General features: G+C 42.3%; 2 protein-coding genes across 6 annotated transcripts in view; both read right to left on the reverse strand.

Moving 5' to 3' along the window:
- LOC142956212 (retinal-specific phospholipid-transporting ATPase ABCA4-like) overlaps positions 1-14,189 on the reverse strand; it is a 32,773-nt gene extending 18,584 nt beyond the window's left edge. For all 3 annotated transcript variants that reach the window (XM_076097660.1, XM_076097659.1, XM_076097661.1), the window contains exons 1-14: positions 14,124-14,189; positions 13,821-13,914; positions 13,478-13,619; positions 13,107-13,246; positions 12,059-12,186; positions 11,655-11,852; positions 8,501-8,590; positions 5,931-6,168; positions 4,735-4,874; positions 3,917-4,033; positions 3,254-3,451; positions 1,655-1,860; positions 566-742; positions 102-324 (exon numbers count right to left, since the gene is read on the reverse strand). In XM_076097660.1, coding sequence (XP_075953775.1) covers positions 102-324; positions 566-742; positions 1,655-1,860; positions 3,254-3,451; positions 3,917-4,033; positions 4,735-4,874; positions 5,931-6,168; positions 8,501-8,590; positions 11,655-11,852; positions 12,059-12,186; positions 13,107-13,246; positions 13,478-13,619; positions 13,821-13,914; positions 14,124-14,189 — 2,157 coding nt within the window. The remainder of the gene's footprint in view (positions 1-101; positions 325-565; positions 743-1,654; positions 1,861-3,253; positions 3,452-3,916; positions 4,034-4,734; positions 4,875-5,930; positions 6,169-8,500; positions 8,591-11,654; positions 11,853-12,058; positions 12,187-13,106; positions 13,247-13,477; positions 13,620-13,820; positions 13,915-14,123) is intronic.
- Positions 14,190-16,793: 2,604 nt separating this feature from the next.
- Positions 16,794-24,931, reverse strand: part of LOC142956169 (rho GTPase-activating protein 29-like) — a 29,297-nt gene continuing 21,159 nt past the window's right edge. For all 3 annotated transcript variants that reach the window (XM_076097565.1, XM_076097566.1, XM_076097567.1), the window contains 10 exons: positions 24,569-24,756; positions 23,191-23,360; positions 22,538-22,672; positions 22,027-22,125; positions 21,204-21,367; positions 20,497-20,685; positions 20,187-20,324; positions 19,737-19,969; positions 18,940-19,240; positions 16,794-18,644 (listed from right to left, as the gene is read on the reverse strand). In XM_076097565.1, coding sequence (XP_075953680.1) covers positions 17,505-18,644; positions 18,940-19,240; positions 19,737-19,969; positions 20,187-20,324; positions 20,497-20,685; positions 21,204-21,367; positions 22,027-22,125; positions 22,538-22,672; positions 23,191-23,360; positions 24,569-24,756 — 2,757 coding nt within the window. In that variant the 3' untranslated portion in view covers positions 16,794-17,504. The remainder of the gene's footprint in view (positions 18,645-18,939; positions 19,241-19,736; positions 19,970-20,186; positions 20,325-20,496; positions 20,686-21,203; positions 21,368-22,026; positions 22,126-22,537; positions 22,673-23,190; positions 23,361-24,568; positions 24,757-24,931) is intronic.

Below are 24,931 nucleotides of genomic sequence, written 5' to 3' on the forward strand. Positions count from 1 at the left end.
GTTGCAAAAAAATATTAAAACCCTCCAAACCAGCGAATAAAACTTGACCCTAGTTTTTCTATCATCCTCCTCCTTTCCCCTGTCCACCCTGTTCTTCTTACCATGATGATGGAGGTGAGCAGCGCCGTGCTTGCAGTCATCATGACGAAGCTGTCGATGAAACACGTGTACCAAATGACTCCGTTGTCGACCCCCATGGCTTTGAGAGTCTCCTTGAGGCGCAGCTCCTTCTCCAGCACAATGCTCTTCACAGTCATGGACACAGAGTAGATCCAGGCCAGCACCATGAACATGGGGAAGCAGCGGTTCAGTGTGATCATGAAGCTGGAGCAGAAGAGAGGAGCAGAGAGGGAGAGGAAGTAAGGATGTGACCCCAACACTTAAATGACGAATCTCATTGAACCCATGAGAAATATAACATTGCTAACTTTAATTCTTCACGCTAAAAATGTTCTGTATGCTGTCATGGCTGCTGTATTTTTTTTTGTGTGTTGGGGGGGGGGGGGGGGTAACGCATCGACCATGTGAACGATCTTCTGTTACATAAGGTGACCGGTTCACTCACTGGTCATCCACGTAGCACGGATATGGCATCTGCTGGACGTAGACCCCGAGTGGCCAGTCTTGGCCTGTGTGATGCTTGATGATGCCGTGTTCAATCATGTCCTGCAGGTAGGCAAAGCCTCCCCAGATGTACCTCTGATCCTCCATGGGGTCTGCTCTGGGGCCGGGGTCCCAGTACCTGAGAGGGGAAAACAGAGAGTGAATGACAGGCGGCTAGAGGATCTTATCCGTTAAAATGTAGCCACAATATCATTCGTCACACAAAAAATATATTTAAGCATTTTTTTGTTGTTTGAAATAATCCCAATAAAACATTTTCATAATACAACATCTTGAAGCCACAGTCTCTAGAGCAACACACACACACACACACACACACACACACACACACACACCACATGTGCACTGCTTCTACTTAAGCGGATAAGTCCGAGGCAAAGCCCTCTTACAATCTGATTATTCGATTGAATAGAGGCAGGACTCCCACTGGGTCCATTACAGCCTGTTGGTGCACTGTAAACAGCTAAAACATTTTGCTCACCCCGGGGGCTATTGACATACAGTCTGTTTATGAATGGAAGATCAAAGGGAAAGGAAAATGCATGCGAGAGCCTCACATGGGAGGATGAAAGGGCAGGTATCGAGTTAATATGGAACCACCAAGAGACTTTGGAAAACACACTGAGGCCAGCTGGAGAAGCTTCTCTTTTCCTCCTTCGTGGAATGTGACAAATCCATATAAATTGCCTCATTAATGCAGCAGTAACAACGTGGAAAAAAAATGAAGGAACGGTGGGTTGTCTAAACTTTACTGGTTGGATCCTTCCCCTGTGTGTATGCATACCAGTCAGCTGCAATTAAATGTATAAGAAAATACCTATGATTAGCATTTTTTTCTTTGCTAATAAAATATTTATAGCCTACATTTCTGTGCGATAATACCAATGTTTTGGAAACTGCGTCCCTTAAAAGACTGGGGACTGGTATCTGTGGTCACAGCACAATTGACCGGATAGGAAAAAACATCGTGTGATACGGAGTGGTGGGCAGTCCTGGTAACAAAACATCTGTCCACACAGCTGTTACTGACCTGTCTTTGATCTTGTTGGTGCGCTCGACTGCGTCAATGTCCATGCGGATCTTGTACTTGACATGCGGCGGAACACTTGTGGTCCAGGGATACATGTCCATGAAGACCACGCCGGCCCAAAACTTGTTCTCCTCCAGTAGGTACAAGGCCTGATGGGTCATCTGGGACTCATCTGTGTAAGCCACAAACTTATCCAGGTTGATGCACTATAATCAGGAGAGAAGAGAGTGGTGTGGATTTGATGTTGGGAAGATGTTGTATGCTACCGCAGTTAGTAGAATGCCATTTGCTCTTCCAAATGCTGTTTTGTGTATTAGATCAGGTGCATGTGGCATTTGGGGTCTCCCAGGTATTGTATCGGCACCAGAAAGGTTTCAAAAAAGACCTCTGTTGGTCATTTTATGTGTAGTTTTGTGAATTTCCATTCGCTCTTAACAGAACCATCTTTCACTGAGGCGATCTGGTGACATGGGGAAATCTGAGCTACTACATCCATTCTACAGCGACAGACACAAACACGCACACACATACATGCAGGAAAGCAAATACATGAACACGTGCATCTAAACACACATGAGCACAACTGCATACACCTACACACAAACAATTAGGTTCACTCTCTCACACGCAAACACGCTCTCTCTCCCAATGAAACACACACACACACGGTGCTCTCTAACCTCCCAACACCCCTGTGTACACCGTGTCTAATGTCTCCATTCACATTACTGTACAATACCCTGAGAGCGCTCAAAGAAAGAGGAGAGACCACTTCCCATTCATCTTTAAGGGACTATACATTCACAGCACAATAATGTTCACTCGGAGATGGGCTGAGAAGAAAGACCCTCACTGATACACATGTTCCAATGGGATTTCGCTGTGAGAAACATACCCCTGATGGAGCGAGAGGACCCAATGCTAACTGCAGCAGTAGTTATCCTATGGCCCAATGCTGGCTGACAGCTATACCTAATTGGCTAAACTGCCTGGGTTTGTTTGTGGGGCTCTGAAGGGTCTGGATGCTGAACTTGGAGACAAAGGACAGATTGAGATGCCAGCACTGATAGCGCTCTCACCAAAACCGCAACCCCTGCCCCTGCCCCCTTTAAATCAGTCGCGAGAGGAGAGAGGGAAGGCGTGAAGGATGGATAGAGTGATTTTCCCTCTTTTATTTCACAGGCGCAGGGGTCTGTTTCAATGCGGGGCCATGCACTAAAACCGCATTGAGCTCATAGGGGGGGTGACTCACTGCCACCTTCTCCCCACTTTATCACTGGCTCCACAATGAGAGCAAAGGAGGGGGGTGACAGCAGGCTTGTTCTCCCCACCTTTCAGCCTACAGGACGGGAGAGCGGCTCTATAGCAGGGCTAAGTGGCCTGATCTGTTTCAAAGGGGCCTGTCTGCAATCTCCTGGGAGCAGACCTGGAAGACTGATGCACCTGTCTGGAAAGCTGAGAGTTGGTCTTACAAAAACGCTGGACACTTAGTCCTGGGAATGTGCAACATTTGGCAAATAGTGACTAGGGTAAAGAAGAAAAACAGACGGATAGATAGATAGAGAGATGAGATTACAGAGACTATCTTGTGTTTCTTACCTCTCCGTACTGGTTGAACATGCGTACGATCTGGTCGGTGATGTTAAAAATATTCCTCCAGTCAAAGTTGGGCATGTCCGCCTCCCTGTATTGCTCTGGACCGTTGTACAGGAAGTTAAGAATGTGTTTGGTGGTAAAGTCAGTGTCCTCCAGACTATTGTCCATGAAGTGCATCACTGTCGGGTTTCTCAACGTGTCCTGCAGCGATTGAGACAGAAATAAAGTTATTGCGTGTAATACAGACAAATTACATATGCAAGAACAAGTGCCATTCACTTAGCTGAATACATATTCAAGGAAAGTGAAAAAAATGCCTTTGGGTTTCAAGCAATAAACATTATTATTTTTCAACAAAATTAATACAATTTCAAAATATCAGCCCCGTTGTTTTTGGTCAAACTGAATGCTAATTGTTTGCCTGCAGTCTTTAAATAGCGCTGCAGCACACAAGATTCTTCCAAGAATTTGTGGCTCGAATTTAACATAAATCCATCTAATTGATCTTTGTCCGTGTGTTTACTATTGGTTGCTTCTAACACTGGTTATGTTATAAGGCTTATTCTACTTTGGGGCTCATATGTTCTTTTGAATTGGAGCATCATAGTACATTTTAAATACTTTCAAAGGTATGATTGCATCTGTGTGTGTGCGCAGTATTCCTACCCTGATCATGTTCATCTGTAAACTGCTGTCGAAGAAAGTCCAGAGTTGAGGTCCCAACTCCCCCCAGGCCTTGGCCATGTTCTGCAACCTCTCTAACTCCTCGAATGTTGTGTTGGCCTGCAACACACACACAAGCATACACACATGAGCAACAAGTGTTCACTATATCAAGTCATTTTACGTTGATGTAAAGTTCACAGATTCTATAATTGTAGTACGCCAGCAGTGAAGGAGCACAGTCAACACATAACTCTGTTGACGTGTGCTGATAACATTGATATGTTAACTGATTCTGGTTATCTTGTTTGACTCAAGATACTTGAGATTGCATAAAAATAGTGTCAACCAGATAACAGCAGTGAGATCCACGAAACCTGATCTGAGCTCTACACTGCAATACTCTTTAAACACCATGGGTAGTAAACAAGTAAACAGTCACATTAGGTCATTTTTCTTCTCCGGAGCAGGTCGCTAAATTCTCATTAAAAAAAAACCGTGAGATTTGTTTTGTGTCAGGAACACTGAATGAGATGTGACAGACTGAAACACATTCAGTTTTTGCTTTCACCGATGCACCCTCACATTCAGTTTATTGTTTAATTCTCCCCTCCTCTTCCCTTCCCTCACATTGCAGCAGATCTCCCCCCCCAATCCCTCCACCCTTCTGCCTCGGTAGTCAGCTCGTTCCTAAGAAGGGTGGGGGCTTGGAGTGGACGCATTAAAAACAGATAGAGTGGTGAAAGAAATGGAGGAGGAGAGAAAAAAGTGAGTGGAGAGACAGAGAGGTGAGGGGTCGGGCTGGAGGTGGTCTCTCTTACTCTCTTTAATATCTTGTGGACGGCAGGGGAGTCGGGGGTGTACAGGATCTTTCCCATCAGCAGGGGCTTGACTGAATTCCACACAATCTTTGTGACAGGGTTGGACTCCAGGGTCTGCATCAAGGCGTTGCAGGAGGGAGCTAATGGAAGAGCAATTGCAAAAACAGCAAGATTAGAAGAAGGCGAAAATAGATTTAGTAAGAGGTATAAAGCATCATATTGAACTTTCTTTTATCCTCCAGACTTTAGTAGCATTCAGACGCTATCAATAAAGTTACAGACAACAGTCAAGTATGCTAAATTAGTTACCCAGCGCTTATCCAACAGCTTTATGGTGATTTCCACACTCTTATATGTTTTTTTTCATATCTCAGACGGATTGCATTGGAAAGTATCACTTGAATCTTGAGAAAAGAAGATCCCACACACTGCTGTGGCTCAGAATTCATTCAAAAAATGTATAATCCCACAAAGAAACCGTTTATTAAAAACATATTTCGAATGGTATTGATAGATTGATGACATATTTTGTCTGTTTGATGGATGAACTTGGATGGACTACAAGAATTTACAAGACTTCTCTTTGAAAAAAGCTTGTGTTGACCACAGATCTTATTTCAGGCATCTAACCAAAAACCTATTCAAAACATAATTGACTTTGAGACGAGGGAACCCCAAGTGCCAAAATGCTAACTCATTCCTGCACCACTCTATAAAGGTATACAGGATATTACATTTGCAAACTCTATCACCCAAAGGATTGAATGATGAGATACCATTGCATGCTCCTAAAACTCTTATAGACCTTCTTATTGAACGAAGGTACAAGCAATGCACACGAGTACACAACTCTGAATGACTTATGAAAGCTGTAAGGCCGATGTTTTCAATCATCACAAATGCAATTTCTGGAAATATTATTGTAAATAGATTTAATTATGTACCGTGGTATGTAGCTTGTTTGTTTTCACGGGGCAGATTGTACACATGCTGCAGATTGTACACATGCTGCTGTCAATTATTGAATAATTGGCCCACCTGTGCACACAGAATGGGAGTCTAAAACACTCTTGATAGAGATTCAGAGAGACTGAAACGCTAGTATGATCAATACATTGTGATGCTGAGCGAGAGAAGTGTGCCTGATCTCCTTTTCATACATTGAGACTTTTACAGTTCGACACCTCTTCACTTACTGGCAGTGTCGTCATAGACATAGTTGTGGTTCTTGGTTACATTGACTCCCAGAAACACCTTGTAGTTGTTGTCCTCATACCAGTTGAAGGACAGGACCCTGGAGCCGCCTCCCTCTGGGTATCCACAGAAGAGGCTCGACACACTGGACATCAGCTGTGTGAATGAGGCGGGACCCCCGCTTTGAAACATAGAGGAAACCGCCTTCAGGAGCTCCTGAGAACTCTTCCGTTCCATCAGCTGAAAAAAAGTCAGAGATGGCCAGTTGAAAGAGAATCTCTGAGAGATCAATGTACCTGTTGAATTGATACCGTTTTAAAACCTTCATTAGATCCAGCTATCGTCCAGAACAACAGCAGTGTTTCTTCTCAGGTTTGCCTTCTACCCTCATCCTTTTCTATGCGTGTCACACAGCTGACGTACACAGTTTGAATTTTGAGTTTTAAAATATAGGTACAAACTCAACACAGAAAACCAAATTCTTTATTGTATTAACAGGACTAAGAGTCTACAGCCTGCTAGCGGCTATCTGAAGTTATGCTTATGCAGAGCCCATTTTAGTTTAGCATGTTAGCATGAAATAATCGCTAATAAGCCTTAAACACAAAACCACAATTTAGGCTAATGGGATCATCAAGACTTTTACAGGTAAGATTCATCATGAATGAATCCATCCAATAGTTACTGAGATATTTCAGTCTGGACCAGAGTGGTGGATCAACTGACAATTATGTCCTCCATATTTGTTCATACTGTGAATAGCAGAGCATAAACGATCACGAGAAAACAATAGTTTGAAAGATAAGCAAACATGTTGGACGGACGCTTCTCCTCTCACATGGACTAAATATCCTCCTATTGATTGAACAAAAATAGCTTCATCCAAGTTTATTTCTCCCCGGTACGCCTCATTTCCTCTCTAAAGAAATAGCGAGGGGGCTGCCAATGATTTAGAGTTTTATGTTTGAGTTGTTTTGGTCCTCAAATCTGAGAAATGACTAAATCTTTAGATAATCTCTGGAGGGATCTGATTGTAGGTGGAGTTGAGTTCTGCCAGTAATATTTGTTCATAAGCCTTCATCTTTATTAGACTAGCTCTATAATCCCCTTACAACTTTAAATGAAGAGAATATCGTAACATTGATAATCAAAGTGGTTTCAGGGGTCAGTGATTAAAATGACTCATTGCCAACACTCAAAGCATCCTTTTACGGGTGAACATATACATGCACACACACACATGCTAAAACACACTCCTGATTTATTTCGCTCTCACTCCATTTTCCTCCCTTTTCTTATTCATTATCTCATAGACACCCACCCACCCCCCCCCACCCACACACACACCCACACACACCCCCACCCACACACACACCCACACAGTAAATTGAAAGGAAGGAGAGGTGGGTAATGACAGCATTTGGCTCGCCTTTCTGTCACCACAGTGATACAAAGGACCCACCTACAGGATGTCACCTCAGAGGAATGTCTCTCTCCCTCGAGCCCCCCACCCCCACCCTGTCTCTCTCTCTCCCACAGCCTGCTTAAGGTGATGACACTAAGCCCTGGGACATGCAGTGGACGTGCTGAAACTCACAGCACAATCCCAGTCACTCTGTCTCTGTTCTTGTGTCTGTACGTGTGCTCGTCTTAATTATCTTAATCATCTATTTCATTCTATTTTTTTACAATGTCTATTCAGTTCTATTCTATCCTGTTCTGTAAAATATGCTAGATTACATAATATCTATCATATGTCTTTGCAATATCTGTTCAAGTCTTTATTCCGACATTATATATTCAATTATGTTCTGTTATGTCTATTCAATTCTATGTTATTGATCTACAATATCTATTCTTTTCTATTTATCTATATCTATTCTATTTATCAACAATAACTATTCTATTTATCGATATCAATTCTATTCATCTGCAATATCTATTTGGTTCTATTCTCTTCTGTTATTGTATATATAATATAATTATCTATAACATCTATTCTATTATCTGTCAAATCTATTTTATTCTATTTATCTACAATAGTTTTTTTACATTATATAAAAGTCCTCCACAGTATCTGCTGTATTCTCTTTTATCATATTTCATTTCTGTTCTATTTGATTCAGATTTATTAAATAATAAATGTATGTAATAAATAAATACAGTGATAAAGATACATGCACACTATACACGTGAGACACAATCTGTAAGTGCTAGCACACACACACACACACACACAAATATGCATGGTTATAAACATGACGCACATACACATGTCCTTACCCGCATATCACATGAGCGTACAATGACACATCAGCGCTTGTACAGTTCACATGAAGGTTGTTGACACACACACACACACACACACACACACACACACACACACACGCGCACACGCACACACGCACACGTACACCCCACATTGTTGAGCCCATCACTCAGCCTCCTCTGTGAGCAATTCTCAAACTGGGAACAGCGGAAGAGACGAGTTTCCTGCAGGGCTAAAAATATTGGTGCCTGAGGACTGAGTGGCCAGGAGTAAAAAGGGATTGATGGTCTTTGGAGCACTTACAACTTGGATCTTCTCCGACGTTGCCTTCAGAACCCGACCCCAGAGGCGCAGGTCAATCCCCTCGGAGCTGCTGTACAGAACCTGAGGCATCTGGGCAAACAAAGTCACAAGATGTGTCAGTCAAGTGAACAATATTCATACAGTGTATTAAAAATGGAAACCGAGTTTCAAGAAATGTTTGTTGCAAAGAAGAATCCATTTTTTGCACATTTTCTTTAGACAGTACAACCAGCCACATCACACTATCCATTCTGCCTTCTTTTTTTGTCACACAATTTAGGTGTTGTCCGTATTTATTGAGGAAATGAACTTGTTTCAAACTTGAACTGTATCAGTTGTTCGATATCGAAACATACTTCCGCTAAAACCCCTTCAATGATTTTATCTTGAGAAACCATTAGCAGTAGGCGTTAGAAAAGGCCTGGTCAGAGTAGAGTGGTGAGGGCTACGGAAACCCCGAATGCAAAGACAAACACGCACATGTGATATCCTTCCTCCTGCATTCCTCGCGCTTGCATTTCAATGAACGAAGGAAGGAGGGCGGCGGTGCAGGGGGGGGGAAAGAGAGAAAGCGAGGGAATAGAAAGGGAGCGTGTTGAGAGGTGGATGGGAGAAGGGAGTCATGAGCATATCAAGTTGTTTCAAGGCAGAGGTCACTGTGGTAATGGGCTTTAAACTTAATAGAGGTAATGGGTTAAATGCATAGATCCCCACTAAGATGCTACCGTAGTGCAAACTAATGAGTACTGTCATATTTCTCTCATACTCACAGAAAATGTGACCAATATGTGCACAGTAAATAAAAACAATATTGCTAACTACAGCCTCAAAAACACCTTAGAGTTTAATACTGCATGTACGGTAGCGTTGCCTCATAGCTATTGTGCTGGAGTTCATTATATTGTGATGGTGTTTTCTCCGCATTTGTATATTTTGCATACAAAATGCACCCAAGATGTCCTTCACAAGCGTGCAATTTTCTACCAAAGTTCCAGTTCAAAGTGGGCGGGGTTCCATTGGGAAAAGGGGATGTTACATAACTCGCCAATCAAAGGGTAGCAACACATCTAAATGAGAGTCTGATGACAGTTGGTAGGTTGTTTAGTGGTTGTCAAACCATACCTACACAGTCCTAATGAAGCCGTTTCTGAGTAGTAGACCTAACAATGTTCTTTTTTACTTATAGCATTAGAGGCCACGTTTTCAGGAGCTTTAAGTTTCCTTATATCAGTTGTAAAAGTACAGTACTGTTCTGGGGAATTACTGTTTAACTGCAAAACACATTTAAAATATGTTTCAGCACAAGGTCATTTCCAATTGCAAGTACATTTTTTCTATATAATATATTTTATATTGATTAATATTGTATAGGCTTTAGCCCTCAGTGACCCTAGAGAGGATAAGCAGGTAAAAATAACGAATGAGTAAATGGATATTACAGAAGAAAACAGCCAAAAAGGAACATATGAAAATAATGATCTCAGATAAGATGGTTTCGTGAGAGGTCAAGTACTAAATAAAAAATGGTAATAAAAATATTACCAAAAAGAGACGAGAAATAAATAATACAAAAAATGAAAATTGATAAAATAACTTTATAGTCATGCTAATAAAATTGTCAATCATTTAGTCTATCCATCAAACATCCATGACATCAATCAAGACTGTGTCTACTTTATGTAACTCCTGCAACTGCTCTAGTCTATTTACCTCAAAAAATTTGTAATGTAAGACACTGCATTCCTTCCATGCTCCTACTGATTTAGCCAGCGGCTCTCTTACCGATAACCAGGTGCGCTCTTCAGACTAACACATGTTGGTAATGCATTTATACAAGAAGCAGCATCACGTCTCACAGAATAACTCACAGACTGTAGGCGGGCGGGGTCTAGCTAAGCCCATTAGAAAAACAGGCCAAGAGGGATAATACCATCAGCTTTCACCTGACTCACCTGACATATATAGAAGAAATTAGAGGGTGTGAAGGGGAAACAAGTTTAACATAATACGGTGTGATGATGTATCTAATTTTCATAATGCTACTTTTATTTTCTTTACTGTTCTATAAAGATAAATCTACTTCTGAAAGGGGAGATACTTTACAAATACATTAAATAAATAAATAAAAATGTTTTTTTCTTTCATTAAAAAGAATGATCTGTAACTTGGGGTGCCACTCAGAGGAAACAAAGAAAAGCTCTGTTGTACTGCCTTCTCTATGTTTCTTGTTTGTTCGTAAATATATTTGTAACCATTTGACACCAAGTTAGTCCCAAAATGAAGCCGGTGACTGAACGAACAGGTCTGGCAGCGCTAGCTAGAATCAGCCACTTGGCCTCAACATGCAGTCCTGGCATCACCGGCAGCTCTACAATGGAACAATGAGCTACCAACACATTTGTCACAAGAAAGTACACAATCCAGAATGTTTAGTCGCGCTGTTATGGAAACAATATCACAGTATCAACCTTACTCCACTATTTTACTAGAGCAGTGGGGAGAAGCAGTTCTATGAAGGTGAGCGGGGAATGTAAATTTACCTGGTGACACAGCGTCTAAAAAAATATGAAGGGACCTGTTTCCAAGTCTTGTGATTATTCACAATTTTCTTATAGTCAACAAATCCCATAAAAAAAAAAAAAAAACTGACTTTTCTGGCTATCCAAAAAAAGATATATCTTATTGCGCTGTGCCATGGAGCTTGATTGTTGTCCAAAAATTATTTTAAAAACTGGGTGAGCACACACACACACACACACACACACACACACACACACACACACACACACACACACACACTGTAGTGTATTCTTACTCAATCCCACATACACTACACCGTCCTGCTGCCAGGAGTATAAGCTAGTGCACCATATATGTATCAATTTGAATCAAATGCATCCTTCAGAGGATCTCTGGCCGGAAATCATGACTACCATGTCAACAAGGAAAGTAAAAACAGGGAGGAAAGGATGCATTTAAGGAACAACATCCACTTTACAGCAGGAAGCAATGAAGAGCATCAGAAATACAGGATAATGTAGAAACATTTGACTGACAGTTATAATATGAATATATAATTAATGAATTACATACCACTGTATATTTATTAATTTGACTCTGACATAAACAAATGTTTTTTCAAAGCACAACTCACCAGTTTGAAGATTTTGAAGAAGTCCAGGTTAGCATAGAGGATGTCCTCTATCTTCTGCAGGCTTTGCTGGCTGAGGGCACACATGGCGTTGCGAACCCCGTGGAGCCCCATGCGACTGGGGAAGATGATGAAGCGCTCCAGCAGAGCCTGGCTGCAGGCTATGTCTTTCAGCTGCAGGTCTGGGATACCAAAGGCAAACTGGGAAACATGAAAACAAAAGGAATGCTTGATTTATTGCGGGATATATCTAAAAGAATCCTCATTTATTATTACAAGTACCACTTCTTATTGATTTTAAACCACAGAAAGATATTTAAGCTATTCAATATGGTTTTGATATAGGCCAAGAGGACCTAATATCAGTCAAAGCTTGAACTTGTCCCATTCATCCCTCCAAACGGCACCTGTTCTAGTCGTATTTCTGCATTGACGAGCTGGTAGACTATAGACTCCGAGAGGCCAGCGTTCCGCAAAAGGAAAGCCGTCAGAACCTCGTCATCCTTCAGAATATCGTTTATCTTCAGCCCACGGCCTACAAGAAACATCGAAAGCAGAGATAAGTGAAAGGTTAGAACCACTAAAGGCCACATTGACCCGACCAGCATTGGACTACACAGAGGAAATGAGTCACAGCGAGAAAGATTGGCAGCGATTTTCAGGATGTTTCAGGGAAAGTCCAGTGAGCAAGAGGATGTGGGTTCGTACGCATATCCCTGCCAAAAAATGTTCAATCAATTTAAATTGAAGTAATATTAAAAACAACCTTTATAATGTGAGCCTTCAGGCCAAGTCATGACCAACCCTGTGCATATGAGTGACCACAATAACGGGAATATTACCAGGGAACGAGACGTCCAACAGAATAACAGGGAAAACAGGGATTTTACACCTCTATCCTGGATAAGTCTTTGTATAGCAGCCACATGCTTTTAGTGGTCACCCGAACAATAATAAAAATGTATTAAGTTCGATCACCAGTTCATCCAGATCCAAAATCTGACAACTCAAGTAATTGTGAAAGATTAATGCCAAAGTACAGAAAGTAATTTAGCTAAATGCGTCACAGAAATGAGACATTTAATGTCAAAGGGAGGATTTTTTTAAACGGATGAGAAAGGTGGTGCTCTGACAAACACAAGACACGAAACACCAACAGAAAGAGGATGTGCAGAAAACAACAAGATCTAAAGGTTGAGATCAAAGTGCTGCTACTGTTTCCTGAGAGGGTACGGTAAGAGTTTGTAATAACTTTACAAGAAAATCACCCTTTTAAAAGGAAAGATACATCCACATTTAGTTTCAAAATCTTGTCCAGAAAGCTACAATCAAAGACGGCTGACTTGTGTCTGATTACAGTGTTGAGAGAGAGAAAGAAACGACTAACTTGTACTTGCCATTTCACTTGAAAGGGAAGTGCTGCTGTCTGAACCATTTCTCACATTTGCGCTTTACCTGACACCACGGATGGGTTGTTGCGTAATGTCTCCATGGAGTTTGAGAAGGACGACACATCATGCCAAAGACGGCTGAGCTGCTGGACCTCCGCCTCATTGAGCAGAAGCTCCTGGGCATCAACATAGAACCGGGCCAATCTAGAGCAAGCCAAAAAAACACACTGAATTTATTAAGTTATTAAATGTATTTATTAACGCAATGTAATTCTGTATTATCTAATTATCAAATCAACTGTAATCTGCACTTTAGCATAAATGTGAAAATAATTAAAATGATTATTAAACATAAGTAAATGAAAGAATGACAGTTTTATGAAGGTTTTGGCACTGTGGAGGTTTACACGGTTAGAGGGCTGTGGTTAGGCTTACACCGAGTTATTATAGTTGGAGACAACGCCTGGAGACTCTCCTCTGGTTGGATATCTGAAGCAGGGGTTGTTGACGTTGCAGAAGATGCCCTGGATCCAGGGCAGAATCCCTGATGAAGGCATGGCCTTGTTGGGGAAATGACCTGAAAGAAACATCACAATTATGTGAATGTGAGGGCCGGTGATGTGAATTTAAAAGAGCTGCCAAAAGGTAAAGATGTGTTATTCTCCCCATGAAAGGAAAAGCTCACTCTAGGAGGCCCATTTGTTTATTCAGTTTTACAGAATTTCAGATAACAGATAACTAAAATAGCTTGTTATTGAAGAGTTGTTCTTTTTTTTACATTCATGTTGTTGGTACAGTGGATTGGCCTTCCTCAGCCACACCAGACCAATGAATAACAACACTGGCCAGCAGATCTCAACCAGGAAGCGGACCTGGACAGAAACAAGTAAAGTGGGAGTTACTGTATGTACGCAAAGACAAATTGGAACACTTGTACAATCGAACACGACGGCCCTGGAACAAATCCTACCGGTCTGAAGACTTCATTATAAGGCTGTTGGAAGCTGTACTTTGTGGTGTTACTTGCATTTGTTTGTCATTATGCTGAATAGTGTTTCTAAGGTCATACAAATGATAATACCTTCTGTCTCTTGCGGAGGGTCCAGTTCTTCCACAGTAACAGGCGGATTTGAGAGCCTGTCTTCATTGCTCCGCAGCTTTACCCCTGGAGGGGGTCATCAGACTGTGACAAACCTGCAGATACGCAACTCCATCAGTGGCACTCACAGAGACACGGGACCATCTACTGTAGGTAAGATTATTGAGCCAAGCAGAGACCCAGGACTACATTATTGGGTCTGGTCTTGAGACCACTTGAATTTTGTTTTTGACCTGAATTTGCTTAATTTTTGGAAACATTTTCACATGTAATATTTTCCACGGTCGACCAGTTTGTTTTTGTTTTGTTGTTGCTTTTTTTAGTCTGTTTTCAGTCTCCAAAGAAACTTGTGCTTTTATGATTTTAATGTAACGGCATATGTACATATCTATAGACCAAGCCGATGATCTATGAAAACTCTTTTCACATACATCATTGTTGATCTTCAAATGCACCGAATTTGCTCTGGCTTTGACCCGAGCTTGACTGAACCTGGTCTCGGTATTAACTTGGATTTATGTAAGGTGGTCTTGACTACAACCTGGGGAAAGACCATCTTTCAAACCACTTGGAAAGCGTACACCCAGCTGAAGTGCTCCTGAGCGAAGCACTAACAGCTTTAAGGTTTGTTGTGTAGGCATGTTGACATACGGAGGGGATTTTTCTACACCGACATACACGTTGGTAAAACAGTCACAAATATTAAAATATATAGTCCAACAATGTTCTTAACATATAAACACAAGTTGGTATGCGATTGATGAATCCAATTTGTACCTGCTCGATCATACAAGCTTGATTCCAAAAGAAAATCATTTTGGAACTGAACACTGATTTAAAAAAAAACAACCATAAACACGTCATGTGCAGACGAGCTCAGAGAATGTCGGACATGAGTAATTTGCTCAGAGTGACATGTTCAATAGATTACCCCAGACTGGTCGACTGAGGATGCAGGGACATAAATACTTGTCTAGAACAACAAGAGGACAAAGACTGTGAGACTAAAACAGGAGACTGAAGGGTATCATTACGTCTGACTTCTCAGAAATCACCTTATTGCTCAAACAGTAATTACACATAGCAGGACTTCCTTCCACAAACGTGTAGAAATGTTTTTTTTTGCATTGAAAAACTGCTGCATGTTTAAGTAGCAGATACAAGAAGCCATGAGGGTAAACACATAAAGAGCATCGACCAGGATCTCCGTTTTCACACCTTGACATTATGTTTGACTAGAAGCATTTGGAGAAACAGTAATTAGCACCCACATACCTGTCAGCTCTTACAACACATCCTATTTTGTCAACAAGAAGAACAAAGCAGTTCCTTACCTCTTATGGAATGATATAAAAGTCGTACGACATCGAGAGAAACAGGTTCACAGACCAACTGAAGTAGTGGAAACACATTAAGTAAGGTAGAAGAGCTCCGTATGAGTCCTCGCTGCCCACTCTCTCTCCCCTGCCTGCAGGTCAGCAGCACTCCTAATCTGATTGCTCTAATCTCCCAGCTCAACATGGGCAAGCAGAAAAAAAGACAACAGTCAACCATTTTGAGGCAGAATTAGGGGGGGGGGGGGGAGAGATATATCTGCTAGAGAGGATACTGGCGGAGAGAAAGACCGTCACAGGGGTCACAGGTTTGATCACAATAGGAGCCAAAACGAACGTCAAAGTGTCCATGAGCAGGATTCATCTGTTATCACTCTGCAAGACAGTCTTTGAGCACAACACCTACAAGATAAATCAGAGTTTTGACTTAGTCACATACGAGCACGTACGTACTGTCGTTCGTGTCTGAAATGCCTCACGCCTCTGGGCAGCTCGACAGGGTGGAGCAGGTGACATGGGTAATCACGTTTGGAGAATTTGAAGCCTTGACAGTTGTGACATTAAACCCACTTAACCTGCTGTGTACGGTGTGCACACCAGACACAGCTAGCTTACCCTAAAACAAAGGCACATGGTGGCGTAGGTAGCTTGGTGGATACCAATGTCACACAACTCCAACGTCCAAATACATCAAATTATAGTATTCTGAGTGGATTCATAGTAGGAAAACAGAAAATGACAAAATGTCACAGGTTATATAAATAACACACAAAGTAAACTACAGAAATAGAAAATAAAATTAAAAAAAGTTTCAGACACAACCCTGGTTCTCTGACACACTGAACAAACATTGGAATAGTTAATGGGCAGAAACTCGTTGGCAAATAATCCACCGTTCATTTTTCGAACAAAAATCTGTTTCCAGATTCTTAAATATGATCATTGTCCTTCGTTCTCATTGGGTTTTAGAGGTTGGCCAGACACAACAAGTCATTTGTAGATGTCTCCTTAGGCTCTAGGGAACTGTGATGGATTATTTGGCTATTTTCTGTCATGAATAGATAATTAAGAAACTAATAATTGGAAGTTGCAGCCTTAGCGTCTTTCCCCCAATTTGTCCCATGCAGCAACAAAACTGCCACAAATCAAATTGCATACATGTTTGAAATACACAAAAGGCTGCAATTTAAAAAGTGACACAGCGATTAGTTCAGCAGCATAAATAACACACAAAGTAAACAAACATACTGTATAACCCTTGTTCTATGAGGCACTAAATGGAAATCTTTAAAAAAAAAAAACTCAATTGGAACAGAAGTAAAAGTTTAAACTACATTTTTTAATTTGCAGCAACCACTGTTGCATGTCATTTTTCTTCTGTATAGTCACAATAATGCGATGAGACAAAATGACTGACGAACATGCAGTATGTATGAATGAGTATAAAAAACGTAAACAGATACATAAGGTTTACATACTGAGAAAAGATGTACCAATCACAGGCAGCAAAGGACAAATTGAAAAGGTAAAAACTCTTTTGAACTGAAAGTGTTTAAAAATACCTCAATCCGTTCCTTGTGGAATAAAATACAAAATTAAGCACATTTGAACATTAAAAGGCAACATTAGAATTTGAACCTGTGTTAAGTGCATTGTGTGATTACAATAAAGTATCATTTCATAACAAATCAAACATTGTACAGGAACTTATAGGTTCAATTCAAAGAAGGAAAGTGATCGACGGGACTATTCTTTACAGGCAGATGAATCAATGAGTGGTTGGCTTTTTGTTATCTTGTTAATGTCGGCAGTATTTGTTTGCTTTGAATGCTTGGGAGACCAACCACTGTTGACATTTTGACTTGAACATGTAAAATACAATATATTAGTACGTATAACACTTTCATGGTTTCATTTCACAGGCCTACATCTTCTCCCACTCTCAGCTTGTATGATAGAAAAATGTTTCCCACAGTACACACTGTGGCACAGATACATTACTATTTACAGATATAATACGTTTTTGGCGTCAGACGAAATGGGCCTCTCTGTGCTCAAGCTCCTGCAGCCGCCGAGGTCGCAGTCTTTGGTAGACGGGTTTAGTCTCGCTGGGGCTGAGGTCGTCGGGGCTGCTCGGGGGCGGGGACTGTGGGGGCGAAAGGGTAGCGAAGGTCGAGACCCCAGGGTCGGCGGCGCCGTCAGTGGAGTCCTGTGTCTGGAGCCGTGTCTGTGGGGGGCTTGCTAGGGCAGAGGACGGGGCGACTACCTGGGCAGAGTTGGTGGGGGCGAGCGACGAGGTGGTGGTGGTGGTGGTGGTAACAGTTGTAGTCCAGTTTGGAAGCGTCCTAGCTCTGCTGTTAATGGACAAAGGGGGCTTATAGAAAGTTCCGGGAGGAGGCTGCAGAGTTCTTGGTGCCCTGAGCGATAACAGAAGGTTTGGTGAGCTCCTAGACTCACTGACTGAACCATCTGCGTAATTTTCCCTTTTAGAAGTCCAGCCTGGCTTGGCTGACACGGTGTAGGGGTTGTTGGAGAAAATGGAGGTCGCAGTACATGTGGTGGGGACCACAGACGCAGTGGTTGTTGTGACAGGCACGGTTGCCTTCACAGGTTGTACTCCAGAGCAGGCAGACGGCAGGTTGGCCACAATCTTAGCAGTCCTGGGTGTAACATCATAGTGCTTGTACTTCCTGTCCCACGTTCTCCTCTGCATTGTCTGTGTGTCAATGAAAGGAGTGATGTAGTAGGTGCTAACCCTTGATGAGCCGCTCTGGCGAGCCTTTTCTGGCTCTGGTATCTCTGGTATAGTTTCAGAGATCGGGTCCCGCTCAGCAGAACTCGCATCATCTTTAGCAGCACTGTTACGGTAATTCCTCTCGCTGATCTGGGCGGGGTTGGGCAGGCGTTCTAGCGGCATGCTGATCGGTCGAGACACATGTCTGGCGCGCTCGGTGCGTAGCTGGACCTTTGGCGCCACAGCGGTGGTGCTGGGGCGGCCGAACACTAAGGTCGACCTCTGGACTTCGCCTTCACTAGACGTCTGGATCCCGTTGAGTCTGTCCAGGGCTGAGACCTCTGTTCCGTCTGCTCCGGGCTGGACCTCCTGAACCTCATCCATGATGTGCGAGGAAGGGATTACTGAGGAGTATCTTTTGTACACTTTGGCACTCTGAAAGGACATAATAAACATTTAGATTACAATCTCTGAACATCAAATTTGTATTCAATGAATTTAACCTTGCTTTAATAATTAAATATACATTATCATACATCATAAAAACAGTTTTGAAAAAAAAAAAAAAAGAAGCAATTTATTAGACTTCATCCAGCTCCCTGTGGAGCCACAAAAGGCTTTAAACAACTTTTTTTGAACATTTATTTCCCACTTGGCTGCTCATACTCACATTCTGTACAATATGATATGAAAGCAGCATTTCTCGCACCCTTATTAAATCCGTCCTCACCTCTTTGATGTCCATCAGGGAGGTGGAGTGTCTGCTGAGCCGCTGCAGCTTCTCTAGGGGGGTGAGTCTGGGGGACGCCTGGCCAGTCGTGGTGATGTCAGAGCCGGACAAAAGTGATGCATCAAAGACTGTTTGAAAGTGTCGCACCAGCAACTCCACCATCAGGGCCTGGTAGGGGTAGTCTACCAGCGAGGAAAGGGACACCTCAGCGTCCGCCTGCCGTGGCTTGACCAGTGTGGGGCCGAAGATAATGCCCAGGTTACTCGCAGTCATCTTGTTCTCCTCGGCCTGCTCGGTCACTCTGTGGTAGTAAAGAGTGATGATGAGTTTAATTAATAAAAGACATATTTCAGGTATTGTTCAAGTATGTCAGTGTTTCCCATAAGATGCGAGTACAGGTTTCACTGAACACGCTTCAGGGACAATAGTCTCAAAGATGAAACCTGCCTCAAGAGGCTGCCAACAATCCAAAGCATTTCTTTGACATGACATGATCGAAACGTCTCTGCAGTTACTTCTGCAAATACAATAACACCACCAAATACTTCTACGCTGGAAAACCACAACATTCAAATAAAGGACAGAGGCTAAGAATGTTCATTCTAAAATTATTGGTGTTGGTGTCACCATGAATAGAGTTTTATGTACTTTGTGCTACTTCCTCTGTACTATAGGGAAGTCTCCGTTTCCCCTTTGTGTCTCATGAGGAAGTTTGAGTGTCGGTGTATTTGTGCAGAGAGCGACAGACAGAAATCCTTACAATGGACTAGCTCTGGGTGTTGGCTTACTGCCCTTACCTGTTCAGGTGTGCAATAAGGAAGCGCAGAGTCCTGTAATTGGCTGTAGGCAGCTGGCGGAGAAGGTCTCTGATCTTGAAAATGACTCTGCTGAGCTGAATGCTTGCCCCCCCCTTCTCTCCCGTCTCGGTGCTCGGAGGTTTATCAGCCTCCTCCACAATCACTCTCTGGCACTCTTTGGACAAGCCGATGATGTCGTTGTAGTATCGATACAGGATCAATGGCTCTGGTAACTGTACACAAAAGGGAAACAGAGATATGTTTTATATTCTTAGCAATGGAAACTGTTCCAGTGTATGTTTACTGAATACAATGTTTATTTAAGGTACAAATAAAAAGAGAAAAAGCCAAAAGCTCACCAACTATATCACACATTTAAGCATTCAGGACTTCTTACATTAACATAAGTTACCCACCGTTTTCAGTGTTCAGAAAGAATTTAACACCCACCTGTCTCAGGTAGAGTTTGAGGACATTGCTGATGTCGTGAGGCGAGACGTCCGACAGCTCCACCAAGTCCTTCCCATTTTCAAACGCCTGGCAAAGCTTCTCGACGCGTGATTTGGCACCATTCACACGATAAATCCCCTGTGAGGGAAAAACAGGTGCGTGGATTGGTACATTTCTACTGTAACAGATAATCACGGCATATCAAAGACGTGAGCCAAACTATGGTTTTTAAAAGGTAAGTCTCCAAAGTGTATCGCTTGAAAAAGTACAGCAATCCAAGTTGCAACAATAAACATTAAATTAAGTTTACCTTGATGTTGAGGGCTCGACTCTCAATCTCAGACGCGCACTTCTTGATGATAAAAGGGACACCATCTGGGCTGTTCTTTGCTGCTTGGGCAAAGTCGATACCAAACAGCTGCAGTCTGCCTTGCAGCTTTTTATGGCCACACTGGATAGCAAGCGTCTCCAGACACTTCTTATGGCAGGCCAGGGAGCACTGGTAACGAAACGCAGACAGTTAAATAAAGAAATAGCAAGTGGCCGATTGATTGACACTTAAAACAATTTATTACAAATAAAACAACTGATTCAGTATCTTTTTGTCTCTTCTTGTTTTGTTTTGTTTTCTACTTGAAAAACAAGTTTCTGCTACATTTAATATTTTTACTATTTGCAATTGCTGCAATGTATGAGACGTTATGGAAATAAACCAGATAATGCATCACGACAAAGTCTCATGTCCTGCTAATCTATTCTGTATACAAACACACAACACCATTATCATTTCTAAAGCTTAAAGGGAATCTTTGCCGATTTTCAACCTGGCTTTGTATCGTTGCAATGTGGGTGGTATGTGCAGATGAACGCTGGACTTTTGCCGGCGGATGAGCAGGAACCTCTGGGTGCTCGCAGTGTGGAGGCAGGTTGAACGTTGTTCATTTGCATACCCGCATAACAAAGGTGGTTGAAAATTGACAACGTTTTTTGTTTTAAGAAACCGTATATGTACTGTACCTCCTCACACTCCGCTCCATGGAAAACCACCAAACTGTCGCACTCTCTGCACTTAGACGGGGCGCGTAGTTTTCTCAGCTTATGGGTTTGAGCAGCTTTGGACATCTGAGCATTTCGGAAGGGACCCGGAGAACTGGCCGTCTCCGTCACCATCTCTGCCAGACCTGAAAATCAGAGCCACTGATGAGGGAACTTAAAAAGACAGGCGGCTTCATGCCGAGTTCCTGTTAGTTCAAAGCTGAAAAAAAACTGAACCTCTGTGAGGGCAATTTAAAAAGTGACAAGTCTTTGTTGATATCACGATACAAAAAACAAAAGACACATCAGAAAATTAAGATAATCATGATAATAGAATACATCTAGGCATATAAAAGTCACATTGTTTTTTAAATTAAGTCAATAGAAAAGGGTTTGCTGCTTCAAGTCTCAATGAGAAAACAAACACACACACTGTCTAGAAGAGCACCGCATAGTTACAGGAAGTGTAAGTTTAGGCCGTACGCCAAAACTAACATGACCCCAATCTGTGCAGCTCTGTCAAGTGTAACAATATTTGATGGAAGCGAAACCCACCACAGAGTCAGGCCCATAAAAAAAAAAGAGCACTATATGAGATGTGCAGTGGTCTCTCTCTATTTCTCCCCTCTTTCCTTGACTTCCCTGTCAGATAAATGGACACATTGACCGGCTGCGTTACTGCAGATAGAAGCCCAAAATTGGTACACATTAGCATCCATCTGCTTGAGGAGAAGGGGACATATAAAAAGACAACACACACACACACACACACACACACACACACACACACACAGACAAGCGTTACCATTGTCCGAGGGCGAGGGTGGCTCTCTCTCATCCAAGTCATCAGCAGAAGACATGGTCCCAGTGGAGGGAGTCCTTGGCAGCCGTCGTTTGAAGTCACCTGCACACATATATATATATATATATATATATATATATACACATATACATACTTAGCTCACAGCGCAGCAAGTGGTTTCAGCTGTAAAGGGAAGTGCACTCAGACGAGTAGTGCGTGGCTCTGGTGTGCGATAAGGAAGTTACACGAAAACGATTATAATAAGAAGAAACATCATGAGCACCTTCATCCTCCTTTAGTGTTGTTGTGATTTTCTCTTTTTTATTTTCTCACTCTCTTTATCAGTCGCACTTAAAATGTGTCACTTAAAATCGTCTTTTAAGTGAGATGATTTGGGTGTATTTCCATTAGGATTTCTTGATCTTATCTGCGCAATTGTGCATTTGCAAGTGCAAAAACCCTCAAGACCTTTTATAAATTAAGAAAAAAAATGTAATGAAAAAAATCCTCTTACCTGGACTGGCAGTGGGGGAGTCCATGGACCTTGACTCGCTGCTGCCTCCCGCACTCTCTGAGTCACTGCACATGCCGCCCTGGCTCCCCTGACTACTGGAGGCCCAGGCTCTCAGCGTGGCCGGGCCTCTCAGCGCTGCATGAAAACATACAGAACCACCAGTCACACACAAACAGAGTAACAACAAAGAAACACGGCTGAATGGCAGCTTCCCGTTTAGTGATTCTTGGCATTAGTTTCAGCTATTTTCAGAGACATGTGGTCACAAAGATATTCTCGACTTATGACGAGTAGGCAGCACACAACTGTTTGGATTTTAGTAATGAAAACATTTCCATGACTCAGGACACAGGGCAAGTCCCTGAAAGGCTCACATAAAGATAGAGGCAGGTTTGCAGGCTGATCTGACCCACAGACCGCCTGCCAGCTTCAGCCGTCCAACCTTCATCAACAATTATTTTGGGCTTGGGAATCATCCAGTTTCTATAATACTGTACATTCATGTCGGGAAAAAGCATTACCGAAGTAGGTATCAAATGGGATCTTCTCTAAAGTCTGCTGGTATTCATAGAACTTGTAAATACATAAGCCATCATTGTTTGACTTGTGGTCCTTTGAATTCCCATTAGAAGCCTCAACCACTGAGTGAGCACCTTGTATGTCCGTGGTGCTGTTGGACCTCCGCTCGCCGATCTTTGCCGGCCGGCGAAGGGGACTGTCCACTTCGTCTCCGCTCAACACATCGCAGGAGTTGATGGATGCCTGAGACAGGTTGCCATGGGAGGAATGAGTGCTGCCCACTGACCTTTTGTTGAACACAAACCTGGGGAAATAAAGTCAGCATTTAAGGTTACGTGTGATGAAGGTTCATATTAGCCTGTATTATTAATTTACACAGTGCTCTCTGTGGGGATTTGACAAGATTATTGAACATGAACTCAACCACTACTTCACCAGGCACAGAGACTTTTAACTTTCAGCCATCTAAAACCCAGTGGCATGAATAAGCAAGGATGTACTTCAGAGCTTTATATAACCTCCTCGCAACACACCTGTAGTTAACGAGCCAATTAATTTCATTGGAAATAAAACATGCCATGTATTAGGGTGTAGGTCTGTCCACAACAGGCTAACCTAAACAGTTCTGGAGACCCAACAAAGTCCACTTTATTTGGTATGAGTCATTTCAAAGAGTTTTCAGAAATGGAAGTTGTGGCATAACTCAGACTGAAAGAGAGGATTAGGAACAGAAACTGAGTTTAGCCCGGCCAGCAGACCGCAACACACAATCTTATGTCAAACATGGAAGTGCAAACTTGTCTCAAGCACTAAATTTACATTCTAAGCCACAAAGTGTTTTTCAATCAATGTCAACACGTGTGGTTTAGGTTTCACTGTACCTAATAGAGCTACAACATTATTAATCTTACAATTAACATTAACATTAACCGTAAACTAAGAAAGTGAAACTTTCCTTATTTTCTTAGTGGTAATGTGTGTTTGTGTGTGTGTGTGTGTGTGTGTGTGTGGTGGGGGGGGGGGGGGGGCGGGGCTACCCTGCCACTGCTTTGACAATCTAAGCAGAGTCTTAGGACAGCTCTAACCCAGAGCCAAACTCTCACGCTCACAATCTCCCCTGCTGCATTCAGCCTACGCCACAGATATTTCCTGAGGAAGAGCAACAAATTCAACACGCATTCTGTCTCTCCTTGATTCTCTCTCTCTCTTTCTCTCTCTCGCTTCCTCCAACTCTGACTCACTGATACCTTTAGTGAAACAAGAACTAGACAATGAACAACCTCTAAATCGGCAGGAGTTACTTGAAAATTCTTTTGAAACACTCCTCTAAAACTGACGGTTAATCCTGCAAATATAGTCTGAGCTGGGCTCATTTAACGTTGACTGTTTAGTGTTATGGCCTGTAATGACTGTGTTTAAACTACAACGTACGATTAATAAATTGCAGCAAGCTGATTTTATAAATACAGAAGACCATTTCCAGAGTCTTAGTGTGCATCTACAGTACAGTACCTGGTATTGTCAGAGGAGGTGGAGTCTAAGTGCACACGTTCTTTAGGCAGATTTTTGGGCAGATTGCGGACGAACTCAGCGTAGCATTCACCCGGTTCGTACAACTTGGCACTCTCGCTCAGGCCCTGGTAGTGGGGGGGGAGCGACACAGTCTGCGCCTGCTGCATCTGAAACCAGTTCACTGTCACCTGAAGAATGACAGACGATTCAAAGTGGAATGAGTGACTGAGTGACTCACTAATTATAAAAGGCAAATGAGTAAATAGACGGAACAACAAACATACAGGCAAACAATCATTCTTTCATGTTTAATAGTTTCTATTCTTCCCATTCAATATCAACAATTAGGTATTCGGTGCAAAC

This window comes from Anarhichas minor, unplaced genomic scaffold, assembly GCF_050575085.1.
Source record: "Anarhichas minor isolate MPS153535 unplaced genomic scaffold, ASM5057508v1 ptg000024l, whole genome shotgun sequence".
Classification (NCBI taxonomy): Eukaryota; Metazoa; Chordata; class Actinopteri; order Perciformes; family Anarhichadidae; genus Anarhichas; species Anarhichas minor.